Source organism: Herpailurus yagouaroundi, unplaced genomic scaffold, assembly GCF_014898765.1.
Source record: "Herpailurus yagouaroundi ecotype Mexico unplaced genomic scaffold, PumYag 210, whole genome shotgun sequence".
Lineage (NCBI taxonomy): Eukaryota > Metazoa > Chordata > Mammalia > Carnivora > Felidae > Herpailurus > Herpailurus yagouaroundi.
In genome coordinates, this window is record NW_024412441.1 from 20,946,396 (window position 1) to 20,963,000 (window position 16,605).

Consider the following 16,605-nt stretch of genomic DNA (forward strand, 5'->3'; position numbering starts at 1 on the left):
CAGCCTGTTTGACTATATGAAGATGATTCCTTCAGCCTTATCTGATACATTCTTTCAGGGAAGGGACGAAGCACAGAGCCCTCACAGAACAGTCAGTACCAGACAGCCAAGAACACCAGGAGCTGAAGCCCAGCAGATCAACACAAGACATGGACTCAACACAAGACTGCTCCTCACTGCACGCCTCACCTGGCAGTACCCAATTTTAGGGTTCCGGTGGGCATAAGCCGTCAGGACTCTCCTCAAAGCAGCAATTCCGGTTTCATTTTGGAAGGCGGGGTGCTCTGGTAAGGAACGGTGCAGGTCCCGTTCTATCTCCTCCGTCACCAGGCAACATTTTCCCATGGACTCCTCCACCAGATTACCATAGTAACCAGGATGCGAGGCGAGATCAGTTACGGCATCTGACGATTTAAAAGTAATTTTTCAAGGGGGTGGATTACCAGGATAGAATCAACATGGGGAGGGGGCGTGTCCTGCCGGAAGACCTCAATGGGGTCTCATTACTTGAGGGACATAAAATATTTTGAGACCACACACAACCAAAAGGACTTCATTTCTGCCAAAAACAAAGAAAGAAAGAAAATGAAATAATGTGGCTTTTCTAAGAATAACCTTACATAGAGGGAAACAGCTCATACTAGAAATAACTGTATTAATATGTTTTTAATAAGTTGTATTCTCTCGTAACAGGAAGAGTGGATATGTGGGTGTATTCATACATACAGATGTACACACAATTTTCATATGTTAACTCAACAATAAATTACTGAGCATGTATGTGTGAAACATGTACAATTATGCTTAAGTAATCACACAATTATCAAGGAGCCAACAAGCCAACAACAAGAAAGTCTGAGGCCGGGATCATGATGTGCAGGTCGACCAAGCATAGCCCACCTACTGCTGAGCTCCCACCCAAGCCTCTGACAGGCAGATGACATCAGGGGTGAGGCATCCATAACACATGAGGATCCCATTCCCTTATCAGCCAGCACCAGGGCACCTGTGCTTCCAGCCAATGGTCCTGCTTGGGCGCTAGCGGCAGGTGGGGCTCCAGTCCTGAGACCAGCCCCACACAGGGAGGTCCCAGGAGAGCAGGACAAGCAGAAAGGGCCCAGTTCTGCCTTTAAATGCTAGGTAAGGTTTTTTACTTCTGACTGGGTTTAGTATACTATGCTCCTCAACTCTCCCATCTGCTGTGATTCCCATCACATCTGATAAACAACCATTACAGCACTCCCCTGTCATCAATGCTTAATACTAACAGCTGTCACTCATTACGCAACAGCCTAAACACCACAGCAATCTTTTTGTCAACACTACTGCTTGAAAGGAAAGACAGCCCTTTATGAACTAGCCTTTTTTTTTTTTTTAAATAAAACGTGTGTGTATTTTCATTAAAGAGGCAGACGATAAGCCGGTGGCATTAACAGGTGTCACTCATTGGGTGGTAAGATTATGAGTCATGTTCCTTTCTTTGCTCGTTCCTCTCTATTTTCTTTCCAACTCTGAGTAGGGGTTGTTTTTATTAGATACAAAAATACAGAAGGCATTTTTTAATTTTAAAAAGGCCTGTCTTTGGTGGGCAGCTGCAGAAACAAGGCAACAGGTGGGGGGGCTCAGAATGTGAGACAAGGTAAGCAGTGGTAGCAGACCTATCAATAAATGCCAGCAAGTAGGTCAGAAAGCAGGAAATGTGCATCTGGGCACCCAGGGCTGGAGAGGGGATGGGCTTGGTTATTTGGGGGAGAGACTGGGAAGAAGGAAGACAGAGAGTAAGGTGGGGTGAGAGTCAGCATGAAGCTGACATGAGGGAAGAATATAAGAAATGTGCAGGGAGGGGCTCCAGGGTGGCTCAGTCGGTTAAGCTCCCGACTTCAGGTCATGATCTCAGTTTGTGAGTTTGAGCCCCACATCAAGCTCTGCACTGACAGTGCGGGGCCTGCTTGGGATTCTCTCTGCCCGCAACTCAATCTCTCTCTGCCCCTCCCTCCCTCCCTCTCTCTCTCTCTCTCTCAAAATAAAAAAAATAAACTTGTAACAACAACAAAAAAAGTGTACAGGGAAAGTACAGGTGCCCAGGCTCGGCCTCTGGGAGGCCCATGCTGACCTGAGAGCAGCAAGGCCACTGAAGGAAAGGGGACCTCCTCACCATGCCTCCCACTGCACCCTGAAAGGAGCAGCTAAGTCACACCACTGGACAATAGGGCCTTCTCTTCCTGCCCGCAGGGCCCCACCTCCTCTACCGAGCCAGATGAAACAGCCACACTCAATGCAGAGAAAGACAAACGCCTGCTCAGCCTGTCTCTGGAGAAGTTGGTCCCTGTCTCTGTGCACCCATCAGTGAGTGTCACCAAACAGCACCTGGGGCCTGAGGCCAGACAAGGCCATCACTGAATGGGTCAAGTGGTATAAGAGGAAGACGTGGGCAGAAGAAAAAATGTCCACAATTGTACCTCTTAGGGACCCTGTGTGTCTTCAACAGACAAGGGACCAATAGAAAGTATGCTGGCGGGGGGGGGGGGGGGGGGGCGCGCCGGGGTGGCTCAGTCGGTTAAGCGTCCGACTTCAGCTCAGGTCACGATCTCACGGTCCGTGAGTTCGAGCCCCGTGTCGGGCTCTGGGCTGATGGCTCGGAGCCTGGGGCCTGCTTCTGATTCTGTGTTTCCCTCTCTCTATGCCCCTCCCCCGTTCATGCTCTGTCTCTCTCTGTCTCAAAAATAAATGTTAAAAAAAAAAAAAAAAAAGAGTATGCTGGGGGATTTATTTGAATGCCACTGCAAGTGAACAACATACAGATTTTTGTTTGTTTAGTGTATTTCAGAATGCATGGCCTACAGAGATACTTCCCTTCTAGAAGGTTCTTTACAGAATTCTCAGGACTATGTATAGACTCAACATTACTTTTAAAAGAAAGGAGGTCACTTCAGCCAGATCTCACATTGACCAAGGAGAACATCGCAGCCCAGGGGTCTCAGGTAACTTGACCCAGGTCCCACAGGTAACACAGTAAGAGTGCTGAAGTTCTGGGCTGGGAACATCACAGAAAGAATCTAAAGATGGATGACTTGCCTGCACACATACATTGTTCAGATCTGGGCCTCTGTTCCTGTTCTGCTCCAGAAAGAACTTTTGGCCTCAAAATACCAGAAACACTTACCTGAGAAAAGCAGCCAGAGTTTGCCACGTAAAGACTCAGGGATCCCCATGGCTACAAGCTTCCGGATCTTCTCTGTGCGAAACATACACACGGTTCTGCCATATTCCACAAAGTGGTCATTCCACAGGCTTATTTTTATCTGCTCCCTGGACTGCAAATGGAAACTTTGTTAATGTACAAAGAAGCCCGTCCATATCTTCCACTACAGCCCATCCAGAATGCATAGCAGAGGGATGTTGCCTCTGTTAACAGAGGAACCAACAGTAATGGGCAACTGGGTCAGCAAATATTTTTGAAACACTTCCACGCACAGAGGATGTAAAGATGAATAACAGAGTACCAGCCCTTGTGGAGTTCAGAGCCCAGCAGGAGGGTTTACACAAATAAAATGCCATTTTCTTGGCAAAGCTGATCGTAAGAATATGTTTGTACAAACACTCAAGTCGCCCAAAGCAGATAGGAGGGAGGGGTGGGAGTGGGGGACGTTAGGGAAGCTTCTCAGGATGTTGACAGCAAGCCAGCTGCTGAAACACAGGTCAGCTCAGAGGGCAAATGAGGGCAAGAGGTGGGTGGGGATCCTAATTTACCCTGAACTCTGCCACAACCAGAAGAAAAACTGAAACCTAAAAAAATTACATTGTTCTCATCAGAAACAAGAAAGATACCATTTCTCTAAGCAACTAAAAATCCTTTAAAATCATCTGTAGATGGGGGTGTCTGGGTAGCTCCATCCGATGAGCATCTGACTCTTGATTTCAGCTCAGGTCATGATCCCATGCTTTGTGGTTTGAGCCCCTTGTCAGGCTCTGTGCAGACAGTGTGGAGCCTGCTTGGGATTCTCTCTCTCCCTCTCTCTCTCTCTGCCCCAACCCTGCTTGCACGTACGTGCTCTGTCGCACTCACACTCTCTCTCAAACTAAATAAACTTAAAAAAAAATTATCCCTAGATGGCCTTTTAAGCAAGACGTCCATAGATACCCCTGGCACATGGGTCCCAACGCAGCTTCCTTCTAGCCATCATATCTTTTAAGAGTACAATTTCTAGCCCACTCACCCTATTGTATGTAACCTTGCCCTTACATTCTCCCTACAAAGAGGATGAGTATAAATAAATGTAATAGAAATATCTTCAGTCCAGTAAAACTACAGTATAGGAGACCTTTTGTTCCAGGAGAGAAACAAGAAACGTTGTAAAAGGAACCCACACAGACACCACTGGGTAAGAAGAGAAACACTTGTTCTGTATCTGCAAGAACCCACAGAGGACAGCACTGATGGCTCTACAGGTCACATGGCCAAGAGTTTCGTCAAAGAGCCACTTAATAGGGCAGGTAGGAAAGTCATTGCCCTTGGTCATTTGACCACATCCTCCATGTATCCAGATGTGCCCAGGCAACTGGAATCAGCTGACCCCCTCCCACTACTGCCAAAGAGGAAGAGGGAGGGGCGCTAGCCGCTGGGGCTGCACAGCCACCCGCACCACACCTGCTCTCCCGAGGCCTGCGGGGTTGGGGCTCAAGAAGGCAGAGCCACGCCACCCACCATTCGCAAGTCGGGGCTCTGGCTGCCTGACTTCTGGAAGACAGATATCAGGGCCTCGGGGTGCAGGCGCGGGCTCTTCTCTTTTTCACTTTCCTCACTATTTTGAGAGGACACCATTTCAAGATCTCCAAACTTGTGGTCACCGCACATGCTTGTTGAATGAAACACAGGTGAAGTCTGCTGGAAAGAAAAAAGGAGGGGAGCCAAAAGAAAGTCACCGCTTTACCTATGGAAGAGTCTTTGTTTTGCCTTTGGAGGCATGAAGATAACATACTTAAACATGCCTATTAATGACTCAAGGGAAACAGACTAACATTAGACCCAACAGATTTGATCCTCATTGTGCTTTCCCAGTAAGGCTCTTCACACACACCCAGCATGGGTCCAACAGGGAGCCAGCCAAGCACCATTTCTTGTATGCTTCCAGAACTGAGGATGTCAATCTTCAAAAAACAACTCTACGGTACGGAGAGACTATCTCCTTTCCTCCCTCTCACTGCGTGGGTAAGAAGCAGTCAAGCAAGAGAGGGACAGGCATGTAACAACAGGAGACAAGGCCCCAGCAGATCCCGGTCTGTTTTACAGCTGTCCAACCTTAAGGACAATGTAACTTCTCTTTTAACAAGTTACATCCGCCCCCAAATAACATCCAAAGTCAGGTGGGGGGCACTGACCCTTCCAACCTGTGAGGGGTTTGTTCACTAACCTGCGGGTCAATTCCCCAATCAAACCCTCCAACCTGTGAGTGGTGCCCTGTCAATCCCTTTGCCATATGGGTGTCTCCCACCAACCTAACATACGGAGGGGTGCCCATCAGATCCACTCACCTCTGCTGAGGGGTGCCCTATGAACCCCTGTAACCTGTGAACAGGGGGCCCCGTTAGCCCCTCCAACCGCTCATCTGCATGGGGCACCCTCGGACCTGTGTAGCACCCACTCAGGATCCCTCGAGTATCAGAAGCGATACAGTGTCTGGTACACAGGTCCAGTCATCTCTTACACACTTCTCTCATACTCAAGTAGATTAGTGTCACGTGCACACCCTTTAGAGATCACTGCCCTGGAGGTGGTGAGGAAAGAGACCCTCATTTTATAGGATCCCACTGTTTCTAAGGATCATACCATGTCTTCATCTTGGGAGGTGTCATAATGCACGGGGTGGTTGGCGTGCACCCGCTGCAGCCTCACGAGCAGGCTCCCCACCAAGCTATCTCTGTCCTTTAGCTCAATGAACTGGAAGGCCATCTTGCTCCTGATGCTGACAATGACGGGATTAGGTAGCAGACTTGTGTCCTCCATCTTCTCAATGCTCACCACCTATTGCAAAAAAATTGTACACAAAGGTGCAGCAAGAGAAAAAGGAGGGCACGCATTTCAGTTACATATTTAGAAAATATCATGTGCTAGAAAGTAAAACCAAGTGACTTCAATAAGGAACTGATACAAAGGTTAAAAAGTGGTAAGGCAGCAAGCATATTCACAAGAGCCAAAAGGTCAAAATAACCCAAGTATCCATCAGCAGGTGAACGCAGAAACAAAATGTGCTCTATCCACACAAGGGAATATTACTCAGCCTTAAATAGGAGAGAAATTCTGACACCTGCTACAACACGGAATGAACCTTGAGGACATTATGCTAAGTGAAATAAGCCAGACACAAACAGGCAAGTGTTGTATGATTCCACTTACAAGAGGGAACTAGAGCTATCACATTCAGAAAAAGAAAGTAGAGTGGTGGTTGCCTGGGGCTGTGGGAGGGAGGATGGGGAGTTAGTGCATAATGGAGACAGAGTTTCAGTTTGGGAAAATGAAGAAGTTCTGTTAACGGGTACACAATAATGTGATGTATTTAATGCCACTGCACCGTAACACTTAAACATGGGTGAAGTGAGGGGCACCTGGGTGGCTCAGTTGGTTAAGCGTCCGACTTCGGCTCAGGTCACGATCTCGTGGTTCATGGGTTTGAGCCCCATGTTGGGCTCTGTGCTGACAGCTCAGAGCCTGGAGCCTGCTTCGGATTCTGTATCTCCCTCTCTCTCTGTCCCTCCCCTGCTCATAGTCTCTCTTGTCTCTCTCTCTCTCTCTCTCAAAAATAAACATTAAAAATTTTTCTTTAAAAAATGGGTGAAGTGCTAAATGCAATGTCATATATATGTTACAACAATAAAACAAGTATGTACGTAAGACAACCCTTGGATTTCTTGCTCCACTCCAAGGTAAGAATATTTGCAAAATGAAAACAGCTAGAAAATGACATGGAGGGAGATCACACAAATGAAAAAAATTTGAGTTTTTCCAAAGAGCAGTGCTTAGAATTTGGAGGTCCTGGTGTGAAACAAGAGTTGCTGTTACTGTCCCAACAGACATGCCTTGAAACCGAAGGACTGGGCTTATCAGATCCAGAAGTGGCCGCAGGTTGCCTTGCATTTCCGGGAACACAACTGCACAATTTTCTAGGAGGAAGGGACCTGATCCATGTTAAAGGAAACATTTTTTAAATGTTTAACTCAAGTCCCAGGAGGGTATAAAAGCCAAGCAATCTGACATTTTCAAAAGGTGATGCTTTTTTGTCAGTTGTTTTTTTGCTTTCCCCATTTTTGTGAGTGAAAGGGGTGGATTCATTCCTAAGGGCTGTTGGAAAAGCTTTAATTGCTAGGCATGTACTTTCTAATGAGAACTTTATCAAAAACCCTGAGGTGAGAGTGTTTTATTCTCACCAATCACTTCTGTGCCAATTTCAGGTGCTGTAGCAACGACAGAAAAAACAACAACCAAATCAGTACTGGTCAAATTCAGGCCGTGCTTCCCTCCAGAGGCCCGTGTTTAGCTGGCCAAACCCTGCTGGCTGAGCACCCCTGCCTGTGCCAGGTCTCACAGTGACCACGGGCTCCAGGATGAAAGGTGGGCTTGGGAAGCTCCTGCCAGGGCGGCTACCTCTCTGAGCGGGAGGATGACATTACAGCAGCCGTCCTCCTTGCTGGCGAAGCAGATGTAACGGTCAGATGTGAACATCCGCCCGACGGTGTGACAGCGACTGAACGGCGTCCACAGAGAACAGTCCACGACTGCGTGCAGCTTCTCTTGCCTCGGCAGCCTGAAGAAAGCCCGGAAGAACTCATTCTGTGCTCTGGCTTCAAGGTCCCTGGCGAAGGAGGGACAGAGAAGAAGAAGAAGAGGCAGGAATGGTGACTGAACACACTGGAGTACAAAGAAAAACCCTGTGAAACCACTCACTGGCATAGCCGGATATTGAAGTGGATGCCAAAAGGTGCTGAGCCCCTCCAGGTCCTGCGTGGGTCATTAGCGTGCACCCCACTTCACAGCCAATCTTTGGAACGTGTACTCAAGGCAGAAGGGGCTGCCCCTGAGCAAAAGTATTATGACAAACTCACAGACCTTCCTTCCTGGTTTGAGTAACATTGTGAATTACCATAAAACAATGAAGAATCCAGTATCCAAAAGTCAGATAACAACAAGGGTTGACAAGGATGTGGAGAAACTGACACCTTCGCACACTGCTGGTGGGAATGTGCAGCCACTTTGGGCAACAGTCTGGCTGTTTCTCAAAAGGCTCAACATGGAGTTACCATAAGACCCTGCAATTCCCCGCCTAGGTATACACCCAAGAGAACTGAAAATGTACATCTGCTGAAAACCCTGTACACGCGTGTTCACAGCAGCATTATTCATAATAGCCAAGAACTGGCAACAACCCAAATGTCCACCAACTGACAAATGGATAAACACAACATGACAGGGCCACACCATGGAATATTACTCGGCCACACTGCCGAGCAACAAAGTACAGACACATGCTACAACACGGGTGAACCCTGAAAACCTTACAGATACAAAAGACTACACACTGCCTGATTGCATTTATATGGAATTTCCAGAATGGGCAAAACTCATAACCACAGAAAATAGATTAGTGATTGCTTAGGGCTGGGGATAAAGGGAGAAGTGGGGAGTGACTACTCATGAGTACAGGGTTTCTTCTTGGGGTGAAGAAAATGTTCTAAATCAATTGTGGTGATGGTTGCACAGCTCTGTGAATAGACTAAAAAACCACTGAATGGACACTTTAACAGGGTGAATTGTATGAATTATGTGTATGAATTAAATGTATGAATTATAGCTCAAAAAAGCTTTAAAAAAATTTAGATCTGTAGGGGCATATAGTAAGTGCTGAATAATCATTAACTATTATTACCTTTAAAAAACAAATCCAGGGGCACCTGGGTGACTCAGTCAGTTAAGTGTCCAACTCTTGGTTTCAACTCAAGTCATGATCTTACAGTTCATGGGATCAAGCCCTGCATTGGGCTCACAGTGACAGTGTGGAACCTGCTTGGAATGCTCTCTCCCTCTCCCTGTGCCCTTCCCCCTCTCATGCACACTCTCTCTCTCTTAAATTAAAAAAAAAAATCCTTCTAAATAAAAAAAATCTAAGTAAAGTATTGCCAGAGAGAAGCACATCAGTGTCACATCAGTACAGACAGCAGAGAATGGTGGTGAGCTAGGGGAGAGATCCTACCCCAGGGAACACCCACCAAACCCCAATTCTTGGCTGTAACATCCAGTAAAGCAAGAAGGCAGCCAAATCACAACGTTTAAAAATACTGATGAATGTATGTCATACCCCAAAATTCTAGTAGAAGGGAAATTCCACTGTACAAAGATAAAAAATTTTATTTGTGGGGCGCCTGGGTGGTTCAGTCAGTTAAGCATCTGACTCGATTTTGACTCAGGTCATGATCTCACAGTCATGAGATCAAGCCCCACATTGGGTTCTGTGCTCAGCTTGGAGCTGGCTTGGGATTCTCTCTCTCCTCCACTCTGCCCCTCTCCCACTCATGTTTTCTCTCTCAAAAAAAATTTTTTTCCTTGCCACATTAAGAGTTCTTTAACTTTGTCTGATATAATTAGCACTATGCTCAAAGTAAGGAATATGAACTCTTGGCTTATTAGCTGTGTGACCTTAGACACACTCCTCCATATCACATCCTGACATCTGTAAAATGGAAACAATACCTAACCTTTCTGCTTCAAGGGACCCCTGCAAACATAAAATGATGTCCACAATATTGAGAAAGCAGGTTAGAAACAGTATCTACAGGGGTGCCTGGGTGGCTCAGTTGGTTGGGCATCAGACTCTTGGTTTCCATTCAGGTCATGATCTCATGGTTCATGGGATCGAGCCCTGTGCTGGGCTCTGCACTGACAGCTTGGAGCCTGCTGGGTATCCTCTCTCTCCCTCTCTCTATGCCTCTCCCCTGCTCATGCTTGTGCTCTCCCTCTTTCAAAAAATAAAAATAAAAAAAATAATTAAAAATATAAACAGCATCTACAGTATGACCCCATTTACATAGATTCTATATAATTTGCAGAAAGTGATGTGTAAAAAGACTTTGCCTAAAATGTTAATAGCAGTTGACTCTTCACTGTAGGATTTCCACTTTTCATTTTATTCTGCTTAAACTTTCTATCTGACCACGTATTGTTAGCTTTTTAAAAAATTATTCCATTTTCTTTTAGGAAAAGAAATTTTTTAAATATTGCATAAAAGAAAAGTATGAAACTCTGCAGCCTGAGTGATCTTTTAGACACGTGCCCCCCTCACCAGGGCCATGCTTGCACACAGATGCCCTTTCTGCCCCTGTTCTCGTTCCCAACCCAGTCCTTGTTTTCACACTATCACACAACTGTCTTCCCAGAGACACCCCTCCCCCCCCACCCCAGAGATGGGCGAGTGCTTGGAATTTATTATCAAACCCTCACAAAGAAAAGATACTTACATGTCCAGAAAGTTCTCTAGGTACAGAAAGAAACTATATAAATTCCAAGATCAAGATGGGTCCAGTTACTGCAGGCCAAAGCTACAGTTCCTTACCCTGCAGTGCTGATATTCCACAGATGGCTGTTTCCAAAGGAGCCTACACTTGCTCCACAGAGGAGCCGGGAGAACATGGGAAAGCACCATGAATGCTCTAGAAATTCATGTACTACAGGATGGAAGGCAAGGCCCCTCAAGATCACCCCAGTTCCCTGAAAGCAGGGAGGAGACACATACATTCAACACACTTACGCTGGAAGACTTACATCCTTGTCCCCAAAGCATGCTGGCCAGGCTGGCTGTGGTGAAAGTGAAGCCAGTGCAGCCTGTCTGTACTTATCTTACAGATGTGGCTCCAGCCACCACTGAATTCACCTGTTGGCTACTCTTCCCTAGAAGCACAGAGAGAGGGGATGGAAAGACTTTTTGTATTTACTTTGCATCCAGCTCTTCAATTTAAGAGTTAAGGTGCTCAGTTATCTGATGTTTCTATTCAGTACACCCGCTGCGTCAGCCAGCAGCTCAGTTCAGCCCCCTTCTCCATACTACACACCATCTCCATTCTCGTTTCTGGGCTGTTCCCTGTCACTCCAAGGGTCCATCTCTCACACATTCAGCAGCCAGAGACCAGTGACCTAGCATTACAAGACAGAAAGCAGCAGGAGGGACTTCTGAAGTCATCTTCCTTCCTTAGAAAGTTCTCTTCCAATTCTACTTCTAAATATGCATTACATGTATATATGTGGTATTTAACTTTCCGACATAACTGAGATGAAGACCAGCAGCTTGAGAGATGAGTAGCACAAGCCCTTTATGAAGCTCAGAGTAAGACCGCCTCATCCCTTGGGTCTGTTTCCAAGCAGGTGATAGTTGTGATGCTAAAAATGCCAGCTCGTCTTTCTGAAGAGCACCAAAAACAAAGCCTGCTGGCCACAATTTGCCTTTCAGACTTTCTAGCACTTACTAAATGTTCCCACTTTTCCTCCATAGAGATGATCAACAGACATGGGTCATAACCTACCATTCAGAAAGCACTAGCTAAGCTCGGGCCTGAAAGCCACAGCAGAAGTGCCCCCAGAAAGATGGAAACTAGCCCAGCAACCCTGACAGTATTCACCAGCTCTTGTCCACGGTGCTGGTATGTGCCGGCCAAAGCAACTGCTCCAAGAGAAAGCTACAGTGGAGAAGAGAGGGGGAAGGTGCCACAAATCATCCTGTCTTAACACATGTCATTGTATGAGCCCGGAATCACCTGGAAATCAACAGGGGTTCATCAGAATATGGAGCAACACCAAGCTTGCTGTTAAAGTTGAAATTAATATGTGCAATTCTGCATGACAACCATGCAGAAAATTCTAGACCATATGCAGACAATTTAAAAATCCAGACTTGGGTGCCTGGATGGCTCAGTCGGTTAAGCATCTGATTCTTGATTTTGGCTCAGGTCATGGTCTCATGATTCACAGGCTTGAGCCCCACATCAGGCTCTGCACTGACAGCACAGAGCCTACTTGGGATTCTCTCTCTGCTCCTGTCTGCTTCTCCTCCACTCCCACTTAAAAATAAATAAATAAACTTTAAAAAAAATCTAGACTTAATTTCTTAGACCTCAGACCCAAGAAATGAAGGGGTAGGTAGTTCTTTTGTTTCTCTGCAAACCTAGAATTAGATTTTCCCCTCCTAGTTTAGATACAGGTATCAAAAATAGGTTTCCCCTCTCTCTTACCCATCAACCTTTTAGAATGCTTTAGGGAAAACCTGTATTAGGCCTTATACACAAACTCTCCCTCCCTCATTTATCACTCATGCACATATACAAACCTACTGTGTGTCAGCAGCTCAGAGCTTCTCAAGGTCAAATGCTTCCCCAAACTCAGTCTGTGTGTCAGGCTGGGGCAGATGGGCTAGCTCAGGGTGTGAGGACTTCCTATCTGTGTCCTCAACAGGAGGCCTCAAGCACCATCCCAGCCCTGCTGGAATATCTCAGTCCTCTGCAGCCAGTCAGCCCCAGAAAAACACATACAACGATTTCTGGAGGCTCTTAGTTAACATACTTGCCCACAGACCCATGCCCAGCTCCTCTGAAACTCTGGAATATACCAAGAACCAATAATGTAGAAACAAGGCAGAAAGGCCAGATACACTACGTCTCCTCAAAGCCCAAGTCTGCACATAAAACACTGTGTTTCTCTAATGTGTGTTTACTTAAAACACCTTTCCTCAGCCTTACCCCAAGAGCACTCCGGAAACAGAAGGACAACATTGCCCTGCAACATCTTACGCTGGCTCCCCTGGGCACAGTGACGGCATGATCGGCCCTCAGACAACAACCAGCAGTGTGGAGGTGGACTCAGCTGGTGCCTGCAGTGCCCCGTTTCTCTGAAAATCCAGCCAACAGAGCCCCGACAGACCAGGGCCTCTACGACACCGGCATCCAGAAGGCATTTTCACACTCAGGGCTCCTGCCTTTGTCCCGCCCCAGAGAGAGCCACCTAAATGACCTGCACAAGCTCAGGGTAGCTAGGGCTCTGCAGGGTCGGGAGACGCAGCCTTCTCTGGTGAGGTGGAAGCTGTTTGGGACTGCATGAGCCCCAAGAGATGTCAACTCTGAACTAGAATCACAAGGGCTGAAAGTTGAATAAATTACAGAGTGAGCCTGGGAATTCTGAATAGGGACACAGGAGAAGAGCAGAAAAGGGAGTGAATCTAGGCAGGAAAGGCCAAAGGTCTGACAAGCCAGGCTGGGGAGCTGAGAATCAGCCAGGCAACAGGGGATGAGGGCTTTTTTTTTTTTTTTTTTAATTTTTAAGGTTTTTTGTTATTGTTATTATTATTATTATTATTATTATTATTATTATTACTTACTTGGGGAGGAGGGAACTGGGGAGGGACAGAAAGAGGGAGAGAATCCCAAGAAGATTCCACACTGCAGAGTCCAATGAGGGGCAACTCATGAACCGTGAGATCATGACCTGAGCCGAAATCCAGAGCTTAACCAACTGAGCCACCCAGGCACCCCGTGAGGATGAGGGCTTATTACTGAAGACATCAGCCCCCTGGCAGCCACTGTTCACCTCTGGAAATCGCAGAAATACCTTACAACAAATCTTACAATAGCTTAGAATGAATCTCCATTTACTACAGTGCATTAACTGAGCTTCCTTCCAGTACTTTCCAGCCAGTCAATACAGATTTTAATGAAGATACTAATTCTGATTTATTGAAACCCATCACCTCACCAATATCCCACCCCCAAAATAGCTGGCCATACTGTTCTCAACCTATCACTCACAACTTCAGTCTGGTTATTTTATGTTGTAAATTTCAGGACCAATCAATGCATTTGTTCTGCCCAACCCCTGAAAGCCCCTTCCCCAGCCTCAGTCACCCCCCCTCCCTGGATTCTGTTACTATACACCAGAATCCCTGATCCAGGCCCTCCTCTGTGCAGTGTGAGGGCTGGGCTAGGGGACTCTCCAGTTCTGCTGGCTCTAACTTATCTGACTGGTTCTGTTGTATGATGTACCATCCCACCCTCCTGGCTCCCACTGGAGTTCCAGCCCCACTCTGCTCTGTCCCCAATTCCCATGGGAGTAAGCACAAGCAGTGAACATGACTAATCCATAATCAGATGGCTCACCACATTCGTGACCCCAAGGGCACCTTTCTAAAGCCCTTATCTGGGAAGGGAAGTGAAAATACATCAACAAAAGGGAGCCTGAGGAGCATTCCAGCACTTCTGATTGTGCCCTTAGCATCAAGAGACTGTTTTCCTCAACTTGAAAACCTGGGCTCGGGGCACCTGGGTGGCGCAGTCGGTTAAGCGTCCGACTTCAGCCAGGTCACGATCTCGCGGTCCAGGAGTTCGAGCCCCGCGTCAGGCTCTGGGCTGATGGCTCGGAGCCTGGAGCCTGTTTCCGATTCTGTCTCCCTCTCTCTCTGCCCCTCCCCCGTTCATGCTCTGTCTCTCTCTGTCCCAAAAATAAATAAATGTTGAAAACCTGGGCTCTCTTGGCAGGATGTCAAGCTGACTGAGTCATTACCTGTTTATGTCCACAGGCCTATGTCTCCATGACAGAAAGCTACACCAGACCCAGCAAGCAACTGGTATGCAAAGACATGCCTTTCACTTTTGGAAGAAGTCACTCAAAGTGCAGTGACCAGCAAAACACACCACAGACCAGAATCCTGCCGTCTACACTGGGGCCAGCCCTAGGCACCCATGGGTCCCCAGCAGCTCCACCACCAGCCACTGCCAGGGCCCCCTTTTGTCCTTTTCTCTCTCTTCTCCTTTCTACTTGTTTCTAGGACAGAAAGTAGAGGAAGGAGAGCCGTGTATAATGCACCTGAGTTCTGGAATGTGAATGAAAACTGTCTGTACTGATGAATTCTCTTCCAAAATGAATGAGTATACCAAAGGGTCTGAAGTGCTACAAACCTGCCATCTGCCTCTTCTTTCCCTATTTCTGCCCCAAGCCAAAATGTTACATCTAGAAGTGGAGCCATGAAGGAACATCAGGAAATTTGTGAGCAGTCACCTGAGATCCCAATGCTCATGGAGCTGACCAGAACACACAAGGCTATTAGCTGGCCTCCTATTCCTAAAACCCAGCTGCAATTCACACACGTACACATCTGTGTGCAAAACCCACAGGGGAGGTGTTAAGTTCTAATGGGTGATTTATAGGAGCCCTTTAACAACTCCTACAACTGAGTTGTAGTAACTGATCTTTGTTGGACTAAAAAGACTCAGATACCAAACTACTATAGAGATACTTAAAGAAATATAGGAGGGACGCCTGGGTGGCTCAGTCGGTTGAGTGTCTGACTTCTGCTCAGGTCATGATCTCGCGGTTGGTGAGTCCAGGCCCCACATCAGGCTCTGTGCTGACAGCTCGGAGCCTGGAGCCTACTTTGGATTCTGTGTCTCTCTCCCTCTCTCTCTGTCCCTCCCCTGCTCACGCTCTCTCTTTCTCTCAAAAATAAACATTAAAAAAAAAAATCCATATAGGGGCACCTGAGTGGTTCAGCTGGTTAAGCTAAGTCTGACTTTGGCTCAGGTCGTGATCTCGTGGTTCATGCGTTCAAGCCCCGCGTCGGGCTCTGTGCTGACAGTTCAGTGCCTGGAGCCTGCTTCAGATTCTGTGTCTCCCTCTCTCTGCTCCTCCCACGCTCATGCTCTGTCTCTCTCACTCTCTCTCAAAAATAAACATTAAAAAAAATTTTTTTTTAATTAAAAAATATAAAAAGAAATATGGGAGAGCGGGGTGACCACTGTGCTGGACTGTCTTCTCTGGACCAGAAACAGAGCCAGAGATATAATGTGAAACCCGCAGGAGGCACAGGGAGGAGCTCAGGGCTAGGAGTCAGAAGACCCAAGGGCAGCAACCCAAGGTTCCCTTTTTGTAAGGGAGTGACAAGCAGCAGCATCCCCTCTTGCAAAGGAAGTGTCAGATTATCAGAGAGGACACAAAACCAAGTGAAATTAAATTCATTGGAGTTTTACCAAAAACTTTTTTTGATTGCACTTTTTGATTTTTGCCTTATTTTGTGACTATACATGACCAATTTATAACATATGCACATAGCAGGGGCTCTGAATTCTTGCTGAGTACATGTAAACTACAAACACACCACCATTTAGAGACTACTAATTAGACCCATGTTCTCCCAGATGTTCAGAGAAAATAGTAAATGTGTCTAAAGAGTAACAGGAATGTTACAGTGGATTAAAAAAAAGATTTTGGGGGAGCGCTTGGGTGGCTCAGTTGGTTGAGCATCTGACTTCAGCTCAGGTCATGATCTCACGGTTCGTGAGTTTGAGCCCCACATCGGACTCTCTGCTGTCAGCACAAAGCCCGCCTCAGATCCTGTGTCCGCCGCCCCACCCCCCGCCCCCTCTCTGCCCCTCCCCCACTCATACTGTCTCTCTCAAAAATAAACAGTTTAAAAAAATTTTTTAAAGGTTTCATTTTTTAATTTTTTTTAATATACGAAATTTATTGTCAAGTTGGTTTCCATACAACAGCCAGTGCTCATCCCAAAAGATGCCCCCTCAGTACCC

At 46.7% G+C, this 16,605-nt stretch overlaps 1 protein-coding gene across 5 annotated transcripts in view; it reads right to left on the minus strand.

Annotated features, from left to right (window-relative positions):
- Window positions 1–16,605, minus strand: part of TBC1D8 (TBC1 domain family member 8) — a 119,440-nt gene that overhangs the window by 25,757 nt on the left and 77,078 nt on the right. For 3 of the 5 annotated variants that reach the window (XM_040454047.1, XM_040454052.1, XM_040454049.1), the window contains 5 exons: window positions 7,640–7,847; window positions 5,828–6,022; window positions 4,706–4,885; window positions 3,164–3,314; window positions 190–404 (listed from right to left, as the gene is read on the minus strand). In XM_040454047.1, coding sequence (XP_040309981.1) covers window positions 190–404; window positions 3,164–3,314; window positions 4,706–4,885; window positions 5,828–6,022; window positions 7,640–7,847 — 949 coding nt within the window. The remainder of the gene's footprint in view (window positions 1–189; window positions 405–3,163; window positions 3,315–4,705; window positions 4,886–5,827; window positions 6,023–7,639; window positions 7,848–16,605) is intronic. The other 2 variants (XM_040454048.1, XM_040454050.1) reach the window with 1 other exon arrangement.